Source organism: Calonectris borealis, chromosome 2, assembly GCF_964195595.1.
Source record: "Calonectris borealis chromosome 2, bCalBor7.hap1.2, whole genome shotgun sequence".
Taxonomy (NCBI): Eukaryota; Metazoa; Chordata; class Aves; order Procellariiformes; family Procellariidae; genus Calonectris; species Calonectris borealis.
In genome coordinates this window covers 115,231,284-115,255,979 of record NC_134313.1, presented here as the reverse complement: position 1 = coordinate 115,255,979, position 24,696 = coordinate 115,231,284, and the positions used below count along the sequence as shown (strand labels likewise).

General features: G+C 40.9%; 1 protein-coding gene across 1 annotated transcript in view; it reads right to left on the bottom strand.

The window, feature by feature from the left end:
* Positions 1–375: 375 nt before the first annotated feature.
* Positions 376–24,696, bottom strand: part of AMPH (amphiphysin) — a 127,084-nt gene continuing 102,763 nt past the window's right edge. Inside the window, exons 15-22 of the mRNA XM_075142998.1 lie at positions 22,236–22,268; positions 20,778–20,828; positions 18,579–18,695; positions 12,370–12,426; positions 8,109–8,258; positions 6,707–6,970; positions 4,796–4,897; positions 376–1,551 (exon numbers count right to left, since the gene is read on the bottom strand). Of these exons, the coding sequence (XP_074999099.1) occupies positions 1,444–1,551; positions 4,796–4,897; positions 6,707–6,970; positions 8,109–8,258; positions 12,370–12,426; positions 18,579–18,695; positions 20,778–20,828; positions 22,236–22,268 (882 nt within the window). The 3' untranslated portion in view covers positions 376–1,443. The remainder of the gene's footprint in view (positions 1,552–4,795; positions 4,898–6,706; positions 6,971–8,108; positions 8,259–12,369; positions 12,427–18,578; positions 18,696–20,777; positions 20,829–22,235; positions 22,269–24,696) is intronic.

The window sequence follows — 24,696 nt, the reverse complement described above, 5'->3', positions numbered from 1 at the left end:
AGAACAGATTAATGAAGAACTTTCTTTTCACACAAAATAAATGGACAAGTGAAAAATTATTAAGAGGTAGCAATCTTCAGTTGAGTGATGGTCAAGCACAGACAAGCTCCCTTGGTGCTCGTGGACAGATATTAGCTGGCGGTCCATCTGGAACAGGAGGAGCAGCTAGGAGATGTGCTGAGCTGGGGTTCAGACCTTTTGGAGCTCTGGCCATGAGTAGGGTTGAGAGCAAGGATTTAGATGGTGCACCTCTTACGCCGTATTTCTTTGGAAAAAGAGGTATTAAATTAAGATTGAATTCTCTAATACAACATATAAACTATATGAACTTCAGTGTTACAAAACTTCAAAAGCACCACAGATGAAACAGCTTCTCTGGATCAAAGGTTTATTTTTAATGACACAGCACTGGAAAACATAAGTTACAGATGACTTTTTGATACAGGATACATTATATATCTTATTTTAAAAGAATCTGTGAAGGTACGCTGCATAAATACATATAGTGAAAATATATTGTGTTTATTTCTTCTCAGAGATTAGTTCTGTTTCTTTTTTTTTATTTATTCAGCCAATTAAATAAAAAAGTATAGATTAGCATCATAACAGCTCCCCTCCAGATTATCTCATTGTAACTACTGCAGCTGGAAGGGGAGACCGAGCCATGCCTTCTCAAAGGTTTAGCAGCTTTGAACATGGTATTATTCATCATCTCAGAATGAAAATTTCACATTACAAACACAGATACTGTATCATGTTTTGGCAATGGAGCAGCTAGTTTTGCTTTGGAACAAAACCGTTTCCTGTAATGCCAGACAGTGAAAGAGCAATGCATGTACTGATGATACTACACAGTCAAAGAACTACGATGAAGTTGTGAAAATGCATATATATCCATATGCACTTATATATACACATATAAGTTCTTGTGTGTATATATATTATGCATGTCCAAAAATAACATTGAAAAACGTTGCAGCAGTTAGTTATTTTTTTAAACACATGAAACTTATAATAGTTTGACCTCATTACTACAGGATAACTAATTAGATCTTCTGCAGTGCAACTCAATACAATACACTTAGTGCAGAGAAGTTAAGGTTTTGGTATTGAGGAGGCTAATTTCAGATTTCATGGGAAAGGACCAAATACAGGATCACCATAGCTCTGACAAAGCACAAACAAACCTGTTGCCACGTACATGTGAACAAATAAGGACATTTCTTTTTTATTTGATTTTTTTTTCATGTACTGCTTCAGAAATTGCTAGCTTAACTGTTTGCATTCATGCTCATTTTGATATGTTTCAACAAGCTTTGTCTGGCACCAGTCTGTAAACCATTAACTTAGCTTAAACTACAAAAAGGTGGGCTCCTGTGTTTCAAAGAGGTTAAAAACCTACTGACTGAGCTTCGTACCACGTTCGTCTGCTGGAGCGGAGAACTACTCCAGATGGCGTGTGAAGTTCTCTGGGAAAAGTCCTTTATAACTATTTGCATCTCTGTACTGACGCCACTCGGATTCCTTAATGCCTGTCAACCAGCCAGCCTCCTGCAAGGAAAAAGACAGAGTCTCTTAAACTTCAGGTGTCCCCCCTTCCTTGCTATGAGCTTCAGACCTGAAGACATTTCAGAGCCACATGGCTAAAAGATTTGGTGCTTTGGTTAAAAAATTTTGCACAGACTGTTTTCCTTGTTCTGCCAGAGCACAGTTTTGTGAGACTGAGTGACTGTGAGCATATTGTATGGCCTTTAGTCCATCTAACCGCTAGCTGAACTCAAAACTGGATAATCAGTCTTCCAGGTCATCCAGTATTATACCAGCTCTGCATTTGTGAAAATCTCTGTTGAAAGTTTTTCAAAGTTCCCACGATAATATTGGTGCACTTGTGCAGTAAGAGCACAGCAGTGGGCCAGAAACATTACACAATACCACAGATAGGGGGAAAAAATAGTTTTTCAATCTGAATTTTTTTTCCTGAGAGTTCTTTTCTCTCGTTCGTGTATCGGCAGTCAGAAGAAATAACAGTTCTTGCATCCTCTGGAGTTACTATGTCTAGAAACTCAAACATAGTTGATATTCAACTATTTTTCCAAAAATTCCTGGAAACCTAAACCAGAATTTGACATGTAAAATTGCAAACCAAACCTGCAGTCCAAGCAATCAAAAGAGAGATTTCTTATTGGAAAGTGCTGGGTTTTCTTAAGTGTTACGAATTCTACCTGGAATAAAATAAATTCAGTATTTTTTAAAAATGATCAACCTGTTCTCATCTCACTACCTCTGTGCTTTGTTCCTTCTAAGAACAGGAGCCAGAGCAAAGCCATGATGAAAAGGAAGTTTCTGGTGCTGCCATATTATTATTGCACAGAGAGTAGACAAGGAGATAGAGTAATATGAACAGATCTTCACATATGTCGTGGTTTAACCCCAGCCAGCAAAAATAAACTCCACGCAGCCGCCCGATCACCCCCCCCCCGGGGTGGGATGGGGGAGAGAATCGGGAGGGCACAAGTAGGAAAGCTCCCGGGTTGAGATAAAAACAGTTTAATAATTGAAATAAAACTAAGTAGAACAGTAATAATAACAGTGAGAACAACAACAATAACAGAATACACAAAACAGGCAATGCACAACGCAACCGCTCACCGACCGCCGACCGCGTGTCACGAACGGAGGGGCGAGGCGCCCCCCCCCCCCGGTTTTTATACTGCGCATGATGTCCCACGGTATAGAATACCCCATTGGCCAGCTGGGTCCACCACCCCGGCTGTGCTTCCCCTCCCCGGTGCAAGCATCACCCAGCAACAGCCAAAGCATCAATGGGCCATCAACGCTCCTTTCACACCGAACCCAAAACACAGCACACCCCCCAAGCTACTGGGAAGAAAGTTAACCCTGTCCCAGCTGGAACCAGGACAATATACAACACCAAGTCTTGATGCTCAGTGGCTGCATTTGGTGGTGTACCGGCTCTCTGCCCCAAAATAAGCATCATTAAAGCAGATACAGCTTATGTATGGCGTTGGCTGGGTACATGTACTGTTTTTGAAGCATGTAGAATATCTGAGAGAAAGGAGAGAGGAACTACAGCTTTCTAGTACTGGCAGGGTAGACTGTACGAAGGAATTAACAGTTTTACTGGATATAACTTCCACTCAAGACTAATGGAAGCATTGAAGCCCCTGGGTGGGACCAGCTTGCTTCAAATGGGGAACACAGGCTGATGTTACCAGCTATATTAGAATTATGGTTTTAGACAGGTAAACTTTTGAAGGAGAATAAAGAATAATAAAGATAAAAAGACTCTATATAAATCAACAAAGTACCTGGCAAAACCCAAAAAGATTAAGCTTTATGGTGATGTTAAACATGAGAGGCAAATATGTACTGAGTAATAAAGATGTGACCAGAATGGTTTCAGAAACATGAATACATAAAGGTTTATTTTCTCCATCATTGCACACAATTTACTCCAGTTAATGCTAATGAAATTTCGATGCACACCACAAGAGAAGAATATACTTCATGGATTCACCAAGTGAAGATTAAGCATACTTAATACGTAACACCCTAGAAAAAAAGACTGAAGACAGAGAGCACATTTTGCTGTTCTTACAGTGGTGTCCTATTCTGCAAATACTGATAACGAAATCAGATGAACTGCCCATGAGGTAAGATGCAGCATAATTTGAGTAAGGATAACAGAATCTATCCCTATAAAAAGAGCAAAGTGCCTTGCTGAAAGAAAAATCTTTTATTCTGAAATAAAAAGAAACCCAAACACAAAAAACAACCACTTGTCTCTTGAATTAAAACAAAGCTCAGCTGAGATGATGAACACTGTTATTACCTACCTTTGGACACCATCAACCATCAAAACAATTTCAAATACAGTCCCCAGCACTCTTATCTGCTTAGGGCATTAGTATTTAGACCTATTTTAAAAAATATTCTTCATTCATAGCAGTGCTCTTAGCTACCTCACTAGGCAGGATCCAGTCCCCCAACTCTTAAGCCCCAAATCAAGAGGAGACTTTTCACCAACACTAACAGATGCCCACAAAGCGGCTGGTGCTGACAGTGTACACTACAGTCTTCTCTTTTAAAGCAGTGGCCAAAAATCAATTCACTTCACTGCAATTCAATTTAACACATGGAATAAAATTGTTTAAAAATTCACCTGAAATGCATTGTTAAAACAAAATTAGATGCCTTAAATGTAATTAAACTGTTGTTTAATTCAGATTCAGGCTTCCAGAGGGCAGAGTTAGTTTTAAAGGTATGCAGCACACATAGCAGCACCTCCATACATTTTAGCTGTAGGACACCACAATTTGTGTGCAGTCTCAGTGCTCTCTGTGGGTGAATTTGTATTATTTCTCCAAATCCACACATAAAAGCTCCGAACATCTAGGGACTGTGTAATCAGTTCTGCTGCAATGTTAAGACAAGATGATATATAGCAACATAATGCACAACTTGTAATTCATCTTCCATATTAAGTCTTTGTGTGCATGTGTGCCTGTATAACATCCACTACAAAGTAGCATAAAAAAGCCCTAGAAAATACACTGAGGCCAGATCCTGTTAGTAGCATATATCCGGGACTTTAGCTGTAGCCAACTGCGCCATTTAGTCTCAAATGGAACCAAGTACAAAGACAAAATTAAAATATTCATGTTTTCTAACAGTAATGACATTTTGAATACACATTTCCCATTAACTGTAATCTGTGAGAAATGAAGTGAAACAAAAAAAAAAAAACACAAAAGAAAGAACCACATGTTTTTACCTGATCAGCTGTCGTCTCAGAAGGAATTACTAGTACAATATCTCCTCGTTTTAAATCAAGCTCATCACTGTTAGCTGCCTCGAAATCGTGTAGAACTTCAACCTGAAGAAAATAACACCAAACATATAGACATGATCTAAATGGAAACATTTTCTCAACAAAATTCTCTGTAAAATCTTTATTGCAAAAAAAAAAAAAAAGTGCTTTCTTTATGCAAACATATGGCTATAGGTAGGTACATTCAAATCGTTAATATTGACATTGATTCATGTCGAAGTTTTCTGTTCATATCCTTGGATGCAGAGACAGCATAAGGAAGTCTTTCCGAAACTACCGAAGGAAACCTAAGATCCTTTCCCAAGGTCACAGGATCTCAAGGACAGATGATACTGCAACACCCCACAAGTCCTGCCTCTCAGACAAGTCCTGCCACCCTTATTTCTGCTGTGTAAGGAATTTGCTTTTGTTCCCCACTATCATTACTAGATCTGAAAGAGGGACGGCAGAGTTTTGCAAATAAACTTGGGAAAGACTCCCAGGAACTGGTATTTCAGACTCTCACTCATTCTCTTGTTGTGGCCACTGGATATTATTCTTACAGTAGACATCCATGGAAATTTGAGTGGGAGGTACAGCACCAATTTCAATAGGTGATCAAAGAGGTGAGTAGTGGTAACCCTACTTTATGTTTGCCCTGGAAAGAGCTCCCATTTACTGGCAGATGGGCATGCCAAAAATATCTGTCTTTCACAGGGGCGATTATTAAAACATTGGCAGGATCAGCATGCTGTTGTGAACAGACCATTTTAACGAAATGGTTCTACCTCCTTAAGAGATATGCTAGTCCAATTTTCTCAAAACACAGCCAGTTCCATGGTAACTCTGCAATAATGAAAGAAAATGGCACCAAAAACCAGATGGCAGCGTATATTCTGCTTCTTCTTATTTATGTCTGACCCAAGAGAGTGTGATGAAAAACAAAAGATGAACTATGTCAGCATGTCTGAGTCAGAGTTGCACGATACTGTTCACCCTCACCTTAATGTTATTCTCAAAGTTTGCTGAAAATATTGAGCAATGAGAACAGACTAAGAAGAATGGCATACTTACGGAGTGCTGTGGGACTAATTAGTCTGAACTATGTAAATTATAATATGAAGCATGTAAAGTTCATCCACCCTCAAGGAGCTTTTCTGCTGCTCAGTGATTCTGAAGTGAGAAGCATTATGAAAGAACCTTGTGAACCAGGAAACCCTATGGGTCTTGCCAGCCAAGGAGAGAATTTCTCTTATGCCTCATTAAACTTTTCTGTTTGATTACCCTAACAGTTTATAACTATAATAGTATTAAAGTCACAGAATGACATTTTAGCTTCATTACCATGAAGTGTAGAAGTCCCATGGGTTTCAATAGAACCAAAACTTCCACTGTAGATTTTCAGGCCAGAAAAATGCCATTTTTTAATATTCATAGAATCGTAGAATCATAGAATGGTTTGGGTTGGAAGGGACCTTAAAGATCAAATATATTTTTAGTATATCAGATATATTGTTAGCGTATAACATACAATGTTGCTGACTAACTCTGTGGCAGTGCAATTTTACTCAATATATTCATTGTCAGTAGTAATTTGGTGAGATGAAAGGGTTCTTGTACTTCAGTGAGTCTTACAGCTACGTAAGGATATGCACAGCAACAATGGTGTGCAGAAAATGTACCTTCTCAGACTTCACGTATGAAGCAACAACGCAATGTTAAAATTGTGTTTGTGTGTATTTGTGTGTGCATGTGTCTGGCTGTTAAACTAAGAGTCATCTGGCCTCATGAAATCATCACATTGCCTGTGCAGACAGATACATCCATAGAAATCGGATCTGAAGGGATGTTTGAAAGAAGAATGAAGAAACAGACCTTAAAGAGAAAGCCAGGCGGCATCGCAGAAGCTGCGTCTTCTACGAGGGGCTGATCTTGGGAAGGTGCAGCTTGCATTTCTTCAGTGGGTTTCTGCTCACTTCCAACTTGGGAAGTTTCACTGGGAGAAGTGTCAGTGCCCTCAGTGCCCACCTCTGCTGCGGCATCTTTGGACTCGTTCACGACGACTTCGTGTTCTTCTCCCTCCCCCTCATTGTTTGATGCTGGCTCTATTACTACTGAAGGGATGCTGCTGACCTTTTCCTGGGGAAAAACAAACCAATAAACAAAAAAACCCACAAAAGCACCGTAAGAGTATTTAGTACTTTATTTCAAGCAGCAAAACACAATTGTTTGTTTATTGCACAGGGCAAATACAGGAATGGGGATTTCTTTCTTCTTCACAGTGGATTCTTACATTAAGTCAGAAAACGGTACTTATGCAAGAATGTAAAGGAGTAATCACTTCCCTGTTTTCACTGTTCCCCTTAGTCCTCCTAAGTCTACTTTCTATATTACCACAAATTATTGCAGTAAATAATAAAAATGCTCTGCAGGTAGTTTGGGTTTCATTTTCAATGTGCATGGAAATTAACAGTCCTTTCTCCTCCACTCTGCTCTTAACTTTGGGTAGGTTTGAGTAAAGTCACAAGTTCCAGGAGTCACTGTCCTATATTTCTTTGGGAATTCAAGTCAGCAGGATAATAGCGATATAAAGGTGATGAAAGAAGGAAACATGACCTATTTCTTTGACTGATTGAGGGGATTTCTCCTGATTTACAGCAATGTAACTGGGAGCAGAGAAAGCAAAAAGGCTAAGTAGGTACCATCTGATCAATACTGAAGCCTAGGACAAAAAGCATTTCATGAAACTTGTTGGAGCATCCAACCTGAAAAGAACATGTTTGTCGATCCTCTGCCAGACCATCCTATTCTGGTGCACAGAAGAAATACAACATGCAATGCCAGGAGGTGGCAACTGGCAGCCCAGCTGCAGGGTCTGCTCTAGTAGCTGTTCCCCACCTCCTCAGAGATCACAGAAGAAAAGGCAGCAGGCCAGATGCAGATACATAGCTTGACCACCGTGATTTACATAAAACAAAGTAATGCTATTGATAGGACATGGTGCCAGGAGACAAGAAAAACCCGTTATTTCTCTGCCTACTTCTCCAGAAAGTCCTGTTAGGTTATGTGATAAAGCTCGTCTCCACAGAGGAGCACAGAGAGACAACAGCAGGAGGGGGAGCCCAAACAATACCCTGCCCATGCTGCTCCCATGCCTGTCACAGGAGCCATCAGCCCATCAAGTCCCATCTCCTCAAGCCCAGGGGAGCACAGGCGCACAGAGGCAGGCACAACCCGAATTAAGGACTCAGGAGAAGGGACACTTTGTGTGAGTTACCTGAGACACATCAGCCTCCTTTTCTTCTCCTTCAGCTTTGTCACCTTCAGCCACACCCTCCTGCTCCGTGGTAGCAGCACCGTCACCAGCTCCTGCTGCCACAGCCGCACCATCTTCTGCTGCCGCAGCCCCCTCGGTGGCAAGTACTCCCTACAAACAACAAGAGGGAGGGACCTTTCAGGATACGAGTTCTGGATATCTGCTGGAGAGACCATGGACCAGCCTCTGCTCTGCAACCTCCCTGGATGGTGCCATCCCATGGCCTTGGTTTCATTGGGGTTTCTCCTGGTTTGTGGGGGAGAGCGGCGCCGGGGGCTGCCATCCTGCCCCGATGCACCATGTGGGGAGCGTAGGGGTAAGCTTGCACAATGGAGACGATTAACAGGGGGAGAGGGACAATTATGAAGCCTCACTAGGCACATTTAGCAGAGTCCTCAGGTGTTACTGGTGGAGTAACAGTTTGCCAAGGCTCTAGTATTTTTTCCTTCTCTTGTCTTCAAACTGCATTGTGGAAGAAATTCACCACAGGTTTCTGCTGAGAAGAAGGAGCTTGCAAGCTGTCCAGGGGTCCACAGGACTCTGCTAGTGGAATTTGTTCTCGGGAAGAGGCTCCATGCCTTCTCCAGCTACTATCACCTACCTCTAGACCCGGGCTGGCTTCAAAAATACTGCCTTAATTACACACTCCTTTCTGATAGAGAGACTTGCAAATTGGGCTATCTCAGCAAGCAAATATATTCTACGGCTGGATAAAGATCACAAATCTTCAGATTCCATCAGATATCAGAAGAAAATATAACCGTAAAGACCTATAGCTAGGTCAGTACAAAAAGAAACATACATAAAAGCCCATTCGGTCTGCATATGACTAAACCATTTGTGATCAATCCATGTTGAAAAGTTAATGTGTGTTTTGTTCCAGTTCTTGAAAGGTGGATAGAAAAGTACCTGCCTATAGATCAATGTTGAATCCAGCAGAGACTGTTGCTGTAATCTATGTATCACCCTAATATTTGTATTGGTACATACTGGTATATGCTTACAGTAGCATATTGGATATATACTTACAGTGGATTAATCTTAAGGGTTGGAGGGTGGAAGGCAAATGACAAAATTCATTCTGGTAATCCAATTAACTTCAACATGGAATTTTTAATGTACGGCAGACAGCACCAGGATAAAGTAAAAACACTGAAGAAAAATTGTTTTCCAGATACCAATGTCAAGCTACAGTTAGCAGAAATATCTCTGATCTCCAGTTAACAGCCTGATACTCTTTGTTTCCTCAGTTTGATCTTTCCTCCATGGATTAGGCTAACTCAGCTACCTGAACTCCACTTGAACTACCTGCAATTGTTCATGGGCACTCTTCAAGCATTGTTTTTTAGCAACATCTAATATTCAGCACTACTCCTATTAGCTGTTAATTGATGTGATAAGAAACTGTTCTGGAGTCCTTGAAGGCAGAAAATAGTACAGGGTTTTGTAGAAATCACTGGAGAAGCTTTAGTTTAAATTGAAAATGCTGCTGATGAAGGATGCCCTATCGTAAAAAGAAGTGACATCAAAAGACATGGGCAGATGTTGACATCTTCTCCTGTGACTTGTAAGGCATGCAAGCCTACCACTCACAGTATTACCAATTTTAGCAGCCTTCACTTGAGAAGATATTCAAATAAATGATGAGCGTAAAAGCCTTGGAAGAGCCTAGTAGGAAAGAGGGGGAACAGAGTGCATATCAGATTGATTTTATACCACATGCTTTTAACAGCATGCTGCAGAAATTGATCTTGCTGTCTGTTGTGATTAGGATCAACAGTTCTTTTCTATTTATTGGATTTGTATAGCCCATTTTAGTTCACTAAGGAAGAGAATACTAATTTACGTGAATCAGCTCTCAAATGCCCCGCACTGAAAGAGTGACGTCCTCACAGCCTGTAGCCATGGGTCACTGAATGTATACCACAGCTCACAACTGTGTAATCATTTATTCTTGTGCCTTAGAGTACAAAAAGAATGCAAGCTAGATGATTAAAAAAAGTTTTTACAAAAATGCATGTGAGGTAGCACAGAATGAACCTCACTATTGGCCTGAAATATATTTGATTAGTACAGAAAAGGAAAAAAAAAAAGAGGGAGGCTCATCCCACTGAATTCATACCCAGCTACAGTGAACCACATACGTGCAATGTAGTTACCTGTATTACCTTACTTCATATTGAAAACCAATCCTACAAACCTCTTTTCCATAGGTCATCAATAATATTATACAGTCTAATAGTATTCCAAATTAGCTACTTCTAGCAGTATTATTGAAATTTGGACAGTTGTCCCATTATACCAGCCACACAGGGGACAAAGAAAGAGTCATCCAGCATAATGAGGGCTGCGATAAAAGAACCACTTGACTGTTTTAATTGCAGCAGAAGTGAATGCTTCTTTACCCAGGGTGCAGCTGATTCACACAGTTGCGCTCTCCTCTCATTAACATCACTGTCAGCTCAACACAATGCCACAGATTAGGCGGCAGCCAGAACGAGCCCAGGGAGAGGAGAAGGAGGGGTACCGAGCCTGGTGCTGGGGGTCTGCCCAAGGAGCTCCCTGAGCTATGCCGGTTTTCCAGAGCTGAAAATCTCACGCCATGGTTGGATTTAGAAAGGGACTGGGTAATTTTTATGACACTTGGTTATAATTGCAGTTAAGCTAGCTAATATAATGTCAGGAGGAACTAATCATCATGCTTTAGGAAATACATCAATTGCCTGCAAAGTCTTGGAAGACTTTCGGGGTAGTACTGAAGAATTTGTTATGCAAGTTACAGTATCAAAGGGATGACCCTCCACTGAAGGCCAGATATCAGCTTAGTAAATAGCTTGATCTCTTATGGCAGCTCTTCTGCATACAGTAATATTGCTAAACAGGGTCAAACTCACCAGATAAGAGACCTCAACTTTTTAAGGACAAGTGGTATTAGAAAAAAGGGGAAAGATTTCGAAGACTTAGCCTTGGTGCTCACAGGATAGTGAGGAATTTCTTGCATGTTTCTTCTTGGACCAGACTTCTTGGGAGTGACAAGCCAACGCTAGAGAAGCAACTCAAAACTCTCTTGCACTGTGTCAACACCAAGCTGGGCTTGATCTACCACTCCTGTCCTGTACTTTCTTACTCATGTAATTCCACTGACTTCTACGTGGATGTGGCAGCACTGGTGAGGAGTACTGCACCAGTGAGTCCCAAACTTGCTTCCCAGTGACACTGGGATACCCTGGAGCCACAGGTATATCCGCGAGTCTGGCAGAGATAATGCTGTTTTACAGCAGGGTAACAAAACCCAAGCTTGGACAGCTGGACTTACCATGTTCTGAAATCAAAGTGAATGGAGACCAGTTCATCACGTTTTTGTATACATGGTGGCACCAAAATGAATAACAACAAAAAAGGAGATTGTCAGCACCACAAATCCTAAGTGATTAATAACTAGGAGTTACAATCTCTTTCTCAGTCCCTACTTCTATCCCTCCATTTGATATGTAGCCATTCCTCTTGTGCTGCTCTCTGTGCACGTTTGAACACATTCTAGTTTCACTTTAATATAGAAGGATTGAGGGTAAGTAGTTTTATCACCTCTGAAGAAATATAAGCAAAATACAGTCATTCGAGTCCACGCACGCAGAGCTTAAAGTATGTCATTGAGCTTTTCAGTTGCTTTGTAATTTGATTTTAACTGTATCTAACTTGATGCAAGATTTGTGCTTTAGCAAACAAACTCGTAACATGATTATTTTCAAATAATAATTTTAGTTCAGGGCATATTATGCTAGGAAAAATAAATGATTAACCGAAGTTTTTTTCTTTTTACAAAGATGCTTGCAAGAAGACTGGGCAAACAGATTTATGGAAAGTGTAAAAGCTACTGGGAATCTATGCAACATATTTCCAAATATCAATAGAAACCGCATTATACCTCCTTCTACTACGGAGCTGCTTTGTTTGCTGGCCTGAGATATTTATCACTCTATACTGCTGCAATAGGCAGTTTCTAAGGCAGGTCCTGCATTGAATGAGAGGTGCTCTGGTGTTAGAATATATACCACAGATATAGATATATCTGTGCAGTGTTAGAATAGATACCGCAGCTAGGTCACTGTTGCATCGTGTAGGCCTGCATATTGACGACATGCAAATGACAAATATATTTTTTGTCACAATTCTCTTGAAGATATTAAAGCACAACCACACTCTTGAAGCTGTTCATATGTACCTCGCTTTCTTTCTCAGCAACTCCAGTTGTCTCCTTATCCCCTGCCTCGACATTCTCCTGTATAAAGAGGAAATATGGTCATCACCTTACTCATGCTGAGGCAATGGCAGCAGAGAAATTGGTATTAATCAAGCTTAATGGAAGCACGGCATGTATGAGATGCAATGAAATGAATGGCTGGAACTAAATGGGATAGTATATAGCAAGCGGAAAGATTCTTGCTGCCACATATAATCTGAAATAAAAGCAGTTATAGGCTAAAAACCAACAAATAAAACCTTTTACATATGTCATCATCATCACACTGTAAGTGCTAAAGACAATTTTATTTACTTTTATTATCAGTATTCTCATAATAGCACCAGCTTTGAAGAATTTTTTAGTAAGCCACAACCCACAACACTGCTGACCTTGAAGTTTCCAGCAAGCTCAAAATTTCTCCCATCCAAGACTCAAACTGTTCCCATTAGAACCTGCTGCTGCCCCCGCAACTCACCAGAGTTTCAAGGCAAACTTTCTAAAACACTTACTTCTTCCACTCATGTTGGACTGCAACTCATTTAAAGGGGCTGTTCAAAAGAGGTAGGTCATAAAGTTATCATTTTTTTGCAGAATCACCTTTCTCTAGGTCCATATTCAGTGGTACATGCGGCAGGTGCCTGACATTTAAAAATTAGACATGTGCCAGTGGTTTTCCAAATCTGACACCCATTTAGGTGTTCAAGGGATCGAATGCACTGAACGGTAATGGGCTCCCCCCAAATAGTACTTTTTACAGCACAGATACCATCTAACACTAGCTTCTTTTCAACAGAAGGTCAACAGTCAAAATTACTAAAATTCAGGTCTGGTTTGGAACAGTTGGAAGTGCTTTTTTTCTCCTGCGGACAGGGATTCTAAAGATGCTCTGCTGAGGAAAAGCAAATCAAAGCTCTGTTATGGAAATCCACTTTGCTAATAAATTTTGAAGCTGCTTTGCAAACACAGCTAGGTCAGATTTTTCAAAAGAGCTGTGAGGGTGAAGACAAGTTATGCAAACATTTGTGAGGGCATGGTAGATTGGACTGTCTGCTTTAGCAATCAGAAATTAGGAGACCTTAAGTACTCAGGCTCCAGCTAAATGCCTTCACACGCCCACAGCTGTCACTCCAAAATTTCTACAAGTTTCTGAAGCTGAAATGGTTGCATGTTTCTTTTTTAATGAAAGGATGCTGAGTTATATCCAAACTTCATATCACTCATGTTTTTTCTAATCTAATTTTCCAGTATTGCCTGCAGTCACCTCATAAGCCCCAAACATGTCCAGAAGCCAGGGCAAGGCAGTTGCTGACAGCGGTGTTACCATAGAAACCTCTCACAACTTTATCCCGTTAAAATTACAGTGTTATATAACCTTTTTTTTTTAAATGATTGACTCTTTTCTTTTTTTTTGAAGCTGCCAAGCCTCTGCCATGGAGTCCTCCATTTTATAGTAAGTTTGAGGAGACTGTAGAGGGTCTTAAATAGAAAAAACAAATATCAACAGCAAAATGTAATTATTTCTTAGTCTAGCAATGCACACATGCACACAGCCACCCAGAGAAGTCTCACTTCTTTTTTTTTTTTTTTTACAGAAGAGACGTACACAAATGTTTCTATTGCCCATAAAAGCTTTACGTCCAACTGCAAGTCATTAGATAGATGCCTTCCCTACTTTTACTATTAAAAAGTGCTGAATTTCTGCCATCAGCTGTATTTACAAGTCAATTTGCTTTCAGAAATGAGCATCATCCTGCACTTTATAGTCAGGAAGGCGCCAGCCTCTGCCCTTCTCTTAATAATAACCTGGCAATATTCTCTGGTAAGAATCCTGTCAGCTCAGCTTTGGGCCTCTTTGCAGAAAATCTAATAAATACATATGCATATTTTTAAAGGAGGACTGTTTTCCAGGTTAACTGAAAGCACAGTTTTGGTGGGAAAGGGGAAAGTGAGGAGAGCTCCCCTTGCTTCCCAAAGCTTGGGACTTCCCAAAGCTAATTTGACTATTGTGCGCTAGTCAAATTAGTAGCATTTTGCTTTTGCTTTTTTGATTAGCTGGAAGTTGGGATTTTGTGGATGGTGGGCTTTGAGAAGAGAGGCACGGTAGCATGAACTGCATGATTTTTAGGGCATGAAAGCCTAGTAAAAAGGATGACTGAAATAACATCTGAGTAAAGTAACACCCTGGTTCCATAAACAGAGAAAAATCTGCTTCCGCAGAATTCAACAGAGTGACACGATTCTACATCAGTTCACTCCTGTATACGAAAGCCATATATTTCTAATGGCCTCATGCTCCAACCTTGCACCTGCACTTAGCTGCACACTCAGAATTTGGACACAGTTGACCGCTCTTCTCTATCTAACCATTGTATTGCTCTCCCAAATGACGTGCTCCACCATTTGGGCACTGTGAATTGTACCTACAGTGGGATTCAACCGTAATTAGAGACCCTCAAAGCTGCAGGCTGTTTTCTAGCCTCTGCTGTACTTGCTCAGCGTCTGCAAAGAGCTTGTCAGGAGGTAGTTTCATGTATGCTTATACACAGCTTTGAAAACCACAGTATTTAGCTGAGTGTCTGACTGCTTCAATGGGAGAACATCAGAGTCCAGGCAGGCATCAGACCCAAGGCACTGAAAGGCTCTTTCCAAACTAATGAGCGTAACAGAAGTCAAAAAGCTGATCCCTGAGCAGTGCTCTCAACTCCAAGCGCTGTCTCACGTGCAGGAGAAGAAGAAAGGGAAATAACAAGATTTCATAAGCTTTCACTTCATTATAGTGTCCTCATGTCATCTTTGTTTGAATGTGAAAAATTGATGTGGTGAGAGGGATTTGAAAAAGAAATAAATCAGCGGTTAATGTATTGTATCCTTTAGACTGTATCCTTTAGATTTTACAGCTGCCTTTGTGGATGCTATGGAAATAGGGAAACAACTGTTTCGGTGTGCAGAAGTCCATGCAAGGACTTTTTACAATGGTTAACTTCGCTTCTGTTGGTGCACACTTAACACAGGAAAATTAAACTGATCAGTGGCTGTCACTCCAAACTGGAAGTTACTAAACTCGATAGAAGATTCCCAATAAGAAACTATCTATCGATATTTTACAGCTCCACTTTTAAAGCAGACTGTCACTCATAAAGCAAACAAAAGCAGAACTACTGTAGAGAAATGACATGTTTTCATCTTTTGCAACTCAGTGTACTTTTCCTTAGCTTTGATCATTATTTGTCATTAATCCTAACCTTCAAAACTCTTCTTTGCAAGTCCTGGAAAGCCCTTCCTGAAATAACAACCCCTCAGAGCCAAATGCAGAATGACTCCAATTCAGACATTTTTAAAATCAACACTTTTAGCTTATTTTTCCAAACTAGCAAGGACAACTTCATACAACGCAACAAAAAACCAAGCACAAACCTAATCAAAACTGTTTAATTTCTATTTAATGCCTACGGTCTTCCTCCTGATTGCTCTTAAATTGCCTGGCTCTTGCACTATGTTTCTCTCTGCCTCTCTCCCAACAGCTCTGCAGTCCTGTGCCTCAGCTAGAGCAGCTGCCGACAGACCGTGGACCCAGAACTCCTCACGGATAGTCAGGCAGCAAAATAGATCATCTGAAAAGGTCATGCCAGCCGATGAGCGGATGCGTGGTGCTGCAGCCACAGCCTGTCATTTAATTAGCACTTAAGACGTGCAACAGGCTTCAGAGCATGGCTTTGTCTTAGGAGGCAAAAAGGAGCTGGCTTCCTTTTAGAAAAATGAACTACTTTTACAATTTTTTGCTTCATTAAATCCTTACAGATGATCAAAATAAAACCAGCTAGAAACAACCTTTTTAGCTTCATTAATATCTGTTCTTCCACATTATTCCCTGCCATTCAGTCACGGGAAGAGGAGAGCTCCAGACCAATGACTGATTTCCCATCCCTCCTCTCTCCACCTTCCCTCCCTCCTTCTTTATTCCAAACAATCAAATTTACTCTGACTAGACATGAGGCATTCTGGACAAGAGTTTGACAAAACAATGTGCCTCAGACAGGCAATTTCATTGTTTGCCTTACTACAGAGTTGACAAGTTATTACTGTGATTTATATTAACTGAATAGAAAACACATGGAATGGGAAAAGCCTGGTCTCCACAGGCTGTGGGGCATTCTTAGTTTGGTTATGTTATTGTAAAGGGATGAGAAGTCACTTGCTCGTGTGTACCACAGAACCGAAAAAAAAGTGAATTTAAAAAAATTAAATAGCTACGCAAAATTCATGCAAGTGTAATCAGAATTAGACCCTAAACATAGTTCTGGGGAACACACTGAGACTGCTTTCCTCCATAGCTGCTATGCTGCTAAGAGTCCATGGAGAATGGGAAGGGTTGGACAGAGAGATGGGTTATCTTCCATTTCCCCCAAAGTCCTCCAGAACAGCCCACCCAGCACTGCCCCCCTTTCCTTCCACAAAAAATTATTTTTCCTCTCTTAGGAAGATGGGAGTAAGGAAGGGATGATAACTGGGCAGGTGCTACAGGTAAAGCTCAGTGTGCCTCTTTGTATCATTCATGCTGGATACCATTTTTTAATCCCATGGTACAGACAGCTGGAACCACCCAGGCAAATTAATCAATCCGTCTTTAAGAAGGACTTTAATTAAACTACATTTGTACTCCAGAGCCTTGCACACCAACACTAATACTTCCTTCTTTCTGCTGAAGGCAGCATCACCTGTGGCTTTTGCATGGGTCTAACACCACCAGCAGATAACCAGCTTGTCCTTGGGGGTAGAGCTAGTGGGCCTAATGCCATCCGCCTAAGTTAATGACACTACCCAACCTGGAGTCATCGATAAATGTCACCATCAGGCGTGTAGAGTCTGAGCCACTGCCATTAATAAAAATGTTAAACAAGACCAGCTCCAGAGACAGATCCATGAGACGCTACGATAGCTGCATATCTGATAAGTCTTCTGTCATGATCTGAGCTGCCACATCTATAGGTGCTAGCTACTTCCACTTTCTTCAGCTAATTTGCATCTACATCAGCCTGCTTAATATTGCTTCCCACATGGCAGTGTATCAAATGCTTACTGAAAAACATCTAATTTTATGATGAATTGGGTATCATCATCCCTACTTAACAGATGAAGATAAACAGGGACTCACCCAAGGCCAAAAGCGGTTCAGCAAGCTGAACCTTGTTCTTCTGGGAACACTTACAGCACCAAACTATGCTTGATGGTCAAAAAGCACAGCTATACAGCTTCCATTGGCTTCTGTGGCAGAGGAACTGACCCACAAAACAACTCCTTTTTCTGTCCAGTTTTTCAGTAGCAATCTGCATATTCTAATAGTGACAAACACTCATTAGAGACTTTGAACATAGTATTGTCTTAAGGAAAGCATGAAAACTGTCAGCCTACAAAAACAGATGCATATTTACTCCAGGGTTTCTTAGCCTGTGGGTATCGCCCACCTCCAAGACCTTCTCACAGCAGTATGTAGAAGAGGAACCTCAGCTGGATGAAAAGGATATTCATTAGGATACCTGTTATAAAAAGGGATCCTAGTCAGCAGAAAAACCCCATGCCTACCACCACAGACCACCTCTTAATTTGTAGTGATATCGGGTGCCCTGCTTTGTTCTTCTTGCAAAGCTGTCATTTCTTCTCTTCCCATTGTATCCTGAATGCTGACATGTAAAAATCTCCAAACTGGCACTTGGAGTCCCTCTTCAGCTCACAGCTGGCTCCTAAAACCATGAGCCTTGTAGACATTCATATTACAATCACTTTTTTCTGGTATTTTCATGCTCTAGCAAGGACCATACAAGATGTACATTGGCTTAGTGCTTACAACTCAGCTTGAAATGAAATGAGAAAACTGCTAATAAGGTCATTTAAAAATGGCATCAATTCTTTCCCCTTCTGAAGTTCATCTGGAATCAAACAATCTGTGAAACCACAATCACTCAGCTGAACTTCAGTCTAAAATGCCAAACATAAGAGGAATGACATTTTAGGGCTGAAAGGAGGACGTGTGCTGGAGAGGCATGCTGTGACACAGCCGGGTACTGGGGAAACCAGCCATGGATGGATGGTGAAGAATGGAAAGGATGGTTGAAACGCAGCAGGCACATTCACCATGACGAAATGTGGCTCGGATGAGGCCCGGGAGGTGGCATGGGGGACAGGTCACTCACCGCAGCCTGCTCTGCTGGTTCGGCAGGCTCAGCAGGGACAGCCTCCTTTTCCGCAAGAGCAGCAGCAGGGGTTTCCTCGACCTCGGGTTCCCCAGGTGGAGCTTCTTTGGCCTCAGTCTTTTGTTTTATTGATTTTTAAGTAGACAGTGGAAAAATTGTTGAGGAGCATGTGATAGTGGGGAGGGGGCGGGGAATGGGAACTGTGCCTGGCACAGTGCTGCTTCAGGCTCAATCTTGCCGGGCTTTGCCAGGAAGAGGACGGCAGTGCTTGGCCTTACAGCATCTAAAGGGCATTTTCATCCTCAATGTTCTCTATGTAAACTGAGCCAGTCCTACAACCCTCCCTCACAAGGAAAGAAAGCATCAGCTTCCTGAGTTACAGAAAGGGGCAATGGAAGCGGGGGGAAGGCACTCGGTTTGCTCAGAAATGCTCCAGAAACTGATGGCAAGGCCAGGAGTTGAAACTGGCACTTGCGTGTACCAACACTGGGCTTCAAATATGAGTTTTTAAAAGTATCCCCTATTCCCTAGTTCTGTCTGTTCTCAGACAATATAGTCCCTTCTCCAGTGAAGACAAGAAGCAATTAGCAGAAATTCAAGCAGTTTTTATATTAACAAGGGCAACCACTGACTGCTTGAATTCTGGCAGTGTGAAAATCATCCCTGGTTTCTTATAAAAATGCGTTCCCTCTTGAGCTCTCAATCACCTACAAGGCATCCATTTGTCAACACACTATTGGGATTTCCACCCTTTTAAATTCTGGGCTAAGCTTGTTTTTTAGCAAGAGGATCTAGCAAATATCACCAGCCCTGCAACACGTTCAGTCCTGTGGCAAAATAGCTCACAGCAAAAGTGCAATCTCCAGTGGAGACATCACTTTGCAAATACACATGCATGCAAGGAGAGAGCTGCAAGCTGTGCTCAGCATATTCCATTTATAAAGATGGCTGACTCAACCAGATAAAATAACCCCAGTAGATTAATTTGCCATGAACAAATTGCTCAGCATAATATGAAGCTCAAAAGCTATTTAGCTGCTTTGCAGTTGATAACAGGCAGCTGGCTAGAAAGTCTCCTCTGATGAAGAGACAGCTTCCATGAAATTCTTAAAGATACTAAAATCTTCTCCTCCATGATATTTTTCAGGAAAAAAAACCGTAGCCTCTCACTTCTTTTCTCACATATTCCTTAAGTAGACTGATTTTTAATGAGGTACAGAGAAGTCTGCCTAAGCAAGACATTCAGGATTTGGCATAGCATAAACAATCATTCATTATATTATACCATGCTGTGCAGAAATCTCTCTGTGTAGTGTATTAATGCCAGCTCTAGGGAATTTCACAAAGAAGAAATAGGACTGAAATGAGAAACACAAAGTAGATTTATTCCAGGTAAGATGACTAATGAGTTTCCTGAGGTTTAACACTGGAAGAAACTTTCAGCTTAAATTTAAAATCACAGGTAATATGTTATAATGCAGATTGCATTGGTGTGCTTCAAGCCACTTGTGGATGAGCAGTCTTCAGAGTAGTTACCACCTTTCAGCTACAAGTAAAAATACTCTCACCATATTCAATAACCATTATGAACACAAGCATCACCAGAGGCATTATACAAAAGCCACATTAAATAATATTGAGTATCACTCTGCTGCTATTAAGTATAGCACTCACCCAGCAATGCTGCTATTCCACATCCTCACTCCAGGCTAACCAAAGATTGTAAGAGAAACTAAAAAACTGCCCAGGTATGATCACTTCCAAGAAGATTCTCCACCCCTTAGAAGTAGACTATGCCTGCTATTAATATGTGGAGAGTGGATAAAGCTACAGCAATACTGGAGATATTTAAACAGCCATCATGTACTATCACCTGCTTGCTGTACGCGGGACCATAGTACTCATCCTTGTCATTTCTTAAATGCAATAAATGAAACAAATGACCACACCTTTGAAAAGTAAACATATCTTAGAATATCCTGGTTTTCTTTTCTTTTTCTATGTGCTATCCTTGTGAAAGACTGTTTCAATGAGTAAAGATTTACAATTACAATGATATCACCCACCAACTCTTCCAGGTTAAGGTTTTGTGATTTAGAGGACGGAAAACACAAAAAAGGAGAAAATATCTTTGCACAAAGGAAAAATGGTGCCATTTTTTACAAGGCATTTAAAAAGGAAGCAAAAGCCACCACTTACCAAAGGCTCTGTCACATTCTCATTTGATTGCACTGTAAATGCAGAGGTATCCTAGATATAGAAATGAAAAACAATGATGCAAAGATATTTGAGATGGGATGTTTGCAGGTGTCTATCGAAGACTTAATTTTTTTAATGGTTTATTCAGGTAAAGTCATAAGTAAATACACATAGAATAAGATGACACATAGATAATCTAAAAAGGTATTAATAATAATTATTAGTTAAGCACTATTAATATTAAAGACATTCCTTTTTCAATTATATATTCTATGCTTCTAAACCGTGCAATGTTATTAAAGGCAGTGAAAAACCCTTCATTAAATACATGGAATTGCAAGGACTTTGTTTCAGGCACAATGCACTTCTAAGTTGTGAAACTCAGAATCTTTTTTGCAGACTGCACGTACCTGTGCCTGGGGAGTACTAGCTCTAGTACTAGCTCTAAGCTACTTTCACATCCTCTTGATTCTGGACTTTTATTTGAATAGTAACTATAGTAATTACAGATACAAAATTTTACCTACATTAAGAAGGTATAAAAATGGAGATGTTTTCCAACACGTTACTCATTCAAAACCAATTAAATTGCAAAATATTGATGGGTTAAATCCTTTTCCTACTGCAGTGGGGGCATCAAATTTTGATTTCCTCGGGGCAAACATTTTGCCTTAATTTTGAGAGGTGGTAGCCTTGTCATTCTGGATCCTTTACTAATTTAAACGTCCTGGAGCAGAATGGTTAAGCACTGGAAGACTCATTTCCATCCTTGTATAAGCTCAGTCTTTTTGGGTGCTTTTAAAAAATGGTGTACAGGGTGTGCTGTGGATGAGCCAGTCTCTAAAAGGATGCTGGAAATTAATGAGGCCCCAGGTTATCCACCTGAAATTTCGGATCTTGGCACAGTTCTGGAATTTGAAAGCATAAACATGGTATCTTCATACACTGTATCTCTGCGATGTCTAACACAGAGTCTCACCATCAGCACAGCAGCAGACAAATAATTTCAGTTTAACTTTCAGATTAAAATATATCTTAAATGAAAATAAAGATGCAGAAAAAAAAAAACCTCATTTTATATATACACACACAGAGTGACTGAAAGTATGTGAAACTGAGGAAACCATGCTTTACAGGATTTTGGGATTGTGAGAAAAATCCACAAAAAAGCACAATAAAAGAGATAAACCAGTCCTTTTAGGAGGGAAAAATCAGTCCCCCTAAGGTAGTTGGGTTTTTGCTATTAAATTCAGTCAGGCCAAGAGTACCAAGAGTATTAGCATAATTCTAGTAACATCTAGGAATACTTTCTGAGAACAGACAAGGTTTGGATTTGAGTCAGTATGACATTGTTGTGCAGCTCATCTGTAGAACAGATTTCCTGAACTTGTACAGCCAGTCCTAATCCCTTCCTAACAGCACAGAAAAAGAAAATCTCAAAATATGTTTATTTCTTACCTGTGCAAATCCATTAAATGCTGTGCTTGATGCCTAAGTAGAAGTGAAGATCAGAATGATTAGTAAATCAGAACATGAGTCAAAACATTTTTATTTGCAAAATAAAAATGTAGGCCAGACATTAAAAAAAAAAGAAAAAATAATAAAATGAAGGGTAAGGCAGCAAGAAATTTGACGACAGTGCTATTTGATAACAGGTGTCACAGGCTTAAAGAAAACAACAAAAACAAAAACAAGAAGCAGAGTAACTTAAGTATTTTTATAAAATAATAATAAAAAAAAGAGTAGGTTCATTTAAAGCTCTACATATAAAACACAAAACGTGCGAGACACAACGTGCCTTCACAGTTCAAAGCTTCATTCACTGTTTTGAAAGGCATTTTTGTCAGCCTGCTTCGTTACATGGCTGAAGGGCACCACACTATGAACAGTTGCATGGCAATTTTTAAAAAAAAGAATAGCACGGGCTTAGGAGGGGCAGTGGGAAACACACAAATGGATTGTTTTTAAACGACAAGGTTATGCATGACCTAAGGAACTCTTTGTCTAGACTAGGCTACACACTGGGGTAGGTACCTCTTCTTTATCAGCCTCAATTTCCTGGTACAACAATCCATATCTCCGGTTAGCAATTTCATCTTCAGATAAATCTGAGTTGTTGGTCTCATTGTCTTTAGGACTAGTTGAACTCTCGGTGCTAGCATTTCTGGAATTTCCCATTTGAAACAGAGCCAAGGGTCTAGCTATCTCCTTGCTTGGTCCAGGATTGCTAATGCCTGCCTGCTCCCCAGCCAAGCCTTGTTTTACTGGTGCCTCCTGACTTTTATTGCTAGTGCTCGCACCTACTTCTCCCCAGCTGTTATCAGGCCCTCCCAGGTCTTGTGTAGACCATTTATCACTAATGCCTAACCAAACATTTTCCATGTTACCTGCCTCTGAGTCTTGCTGCTTGGGGAAAAAGGGCCAATTATTCAGTCCATTGGCTTGGCTGTCTGACAGATTAGAAAACCCCCAGGAATCATTAGTAACTGTTGGATCCCAGTTTGCCAGCCAGGGGTCTGTTTCCAAGGCTTCAGGAACACCACTGCTACTAGCATGCTCTTCAGCGACTGCTGCTGCCGCCCTACCTGTCACTTGGTCTTCTGCATTATCTAGGCAAGGATTACCACAGCTTGTGCTAGCAGCATCAGCTGTCTCGGGCAGCAATGCCCACTCTTTTTCAGCAGCAGCTTGACCTTCAGCAGCAGCACTACCATTTGGGAGGAGGCTGATGCTATTGTCTTCGGTTCCTTTACCAGACTCTTCTGCACTGAATAACTGAGCATCACACAGAACATTTCCAGTATTTGCAGGGTCCTTTCCTGTGTGGTCAGTTACCTCTAGGTCAACATGTGCCGTCATGTTTATACACTCCATGGATGTACTCCCGCCAGTACCACTGTCAGTTTGGTCTAAGCCATCCTCAAATGTCCTTTCATGGTCCTGATCCCAGATACCAAAGACTCTCTCAGGTTCAGTGTTTTCTATAGTTTTACAGTTGTCGACTACTATTTTGTCTCCACCTTCCAGCCCTGTGCTCAACCATGGTATTTCTCCATCTGCCTCCTCAATGACATTGACCCTTTTGAATTCTTCTTCCCTAGGGTTTTCTAGGTTAGCACCACTAGCTCTCCCAGCATCCCCATCATTATCTTCCAACTCATACAAATTTTCTACCTCTGTGCTGACTAAAATGTCAAGATCTGATTTCGCTAAACCCTTATGAAGTTCTGCCTCACTGTTTCCTTTCATTTCGCAACCTTGCTCTTCCAGTTCCTCTGTACTTTCTACCTCCTTGTAGTTAACAGCTCTGGTCTCTACCTTTTCATTTGGTTTGACACCTGCCCACTCTTCTTCCTCCCGCTCTGCCTCTGCCTTTTGCACACCACATGGGAGGGGTTCATCCAACAAGCTACCGGTTCCCAGGATGGGTGTCTCAAAACTGGTTATGGTCTCTAAAGGCTGATTGGTCACCGCATCTTCCCATGGGACATTGTTGGCATCCAAGCGGTCCTCCAGTGAAGTCCTCAGGTTTTCGTTTACAGAAGCTGACCCTGGTGCAGCATCCTCCTGCTCACCTACAGCAGGCCAAACGCTAGCAGGCAGAGTACCTGTGGATTTGCTTGAGGTTTGCTCTGCCCCAGCGAAAAGCAAAGAACCGCCTGCAGTAATTTCCTGGCTGATACTGGGTGTGCTAACATCTAGGCCCCAGTTGAGTGAACCTAGATTAGTTTGAGATCTGTTAATATCTTCTGATGACCCACTGTTTGGGGTTTCCTCCATGACCAGGTTACACAGGGAAAGACTTTTTGAAGAATCAGGCTTTAAGCAGACAGAAAAGCAAAGAAAAAACACAAGATGAAAAAGATAAAGGCGGACTTGATGAGAAAACACAAAATTTATATTTTACTAGAGCAATTTT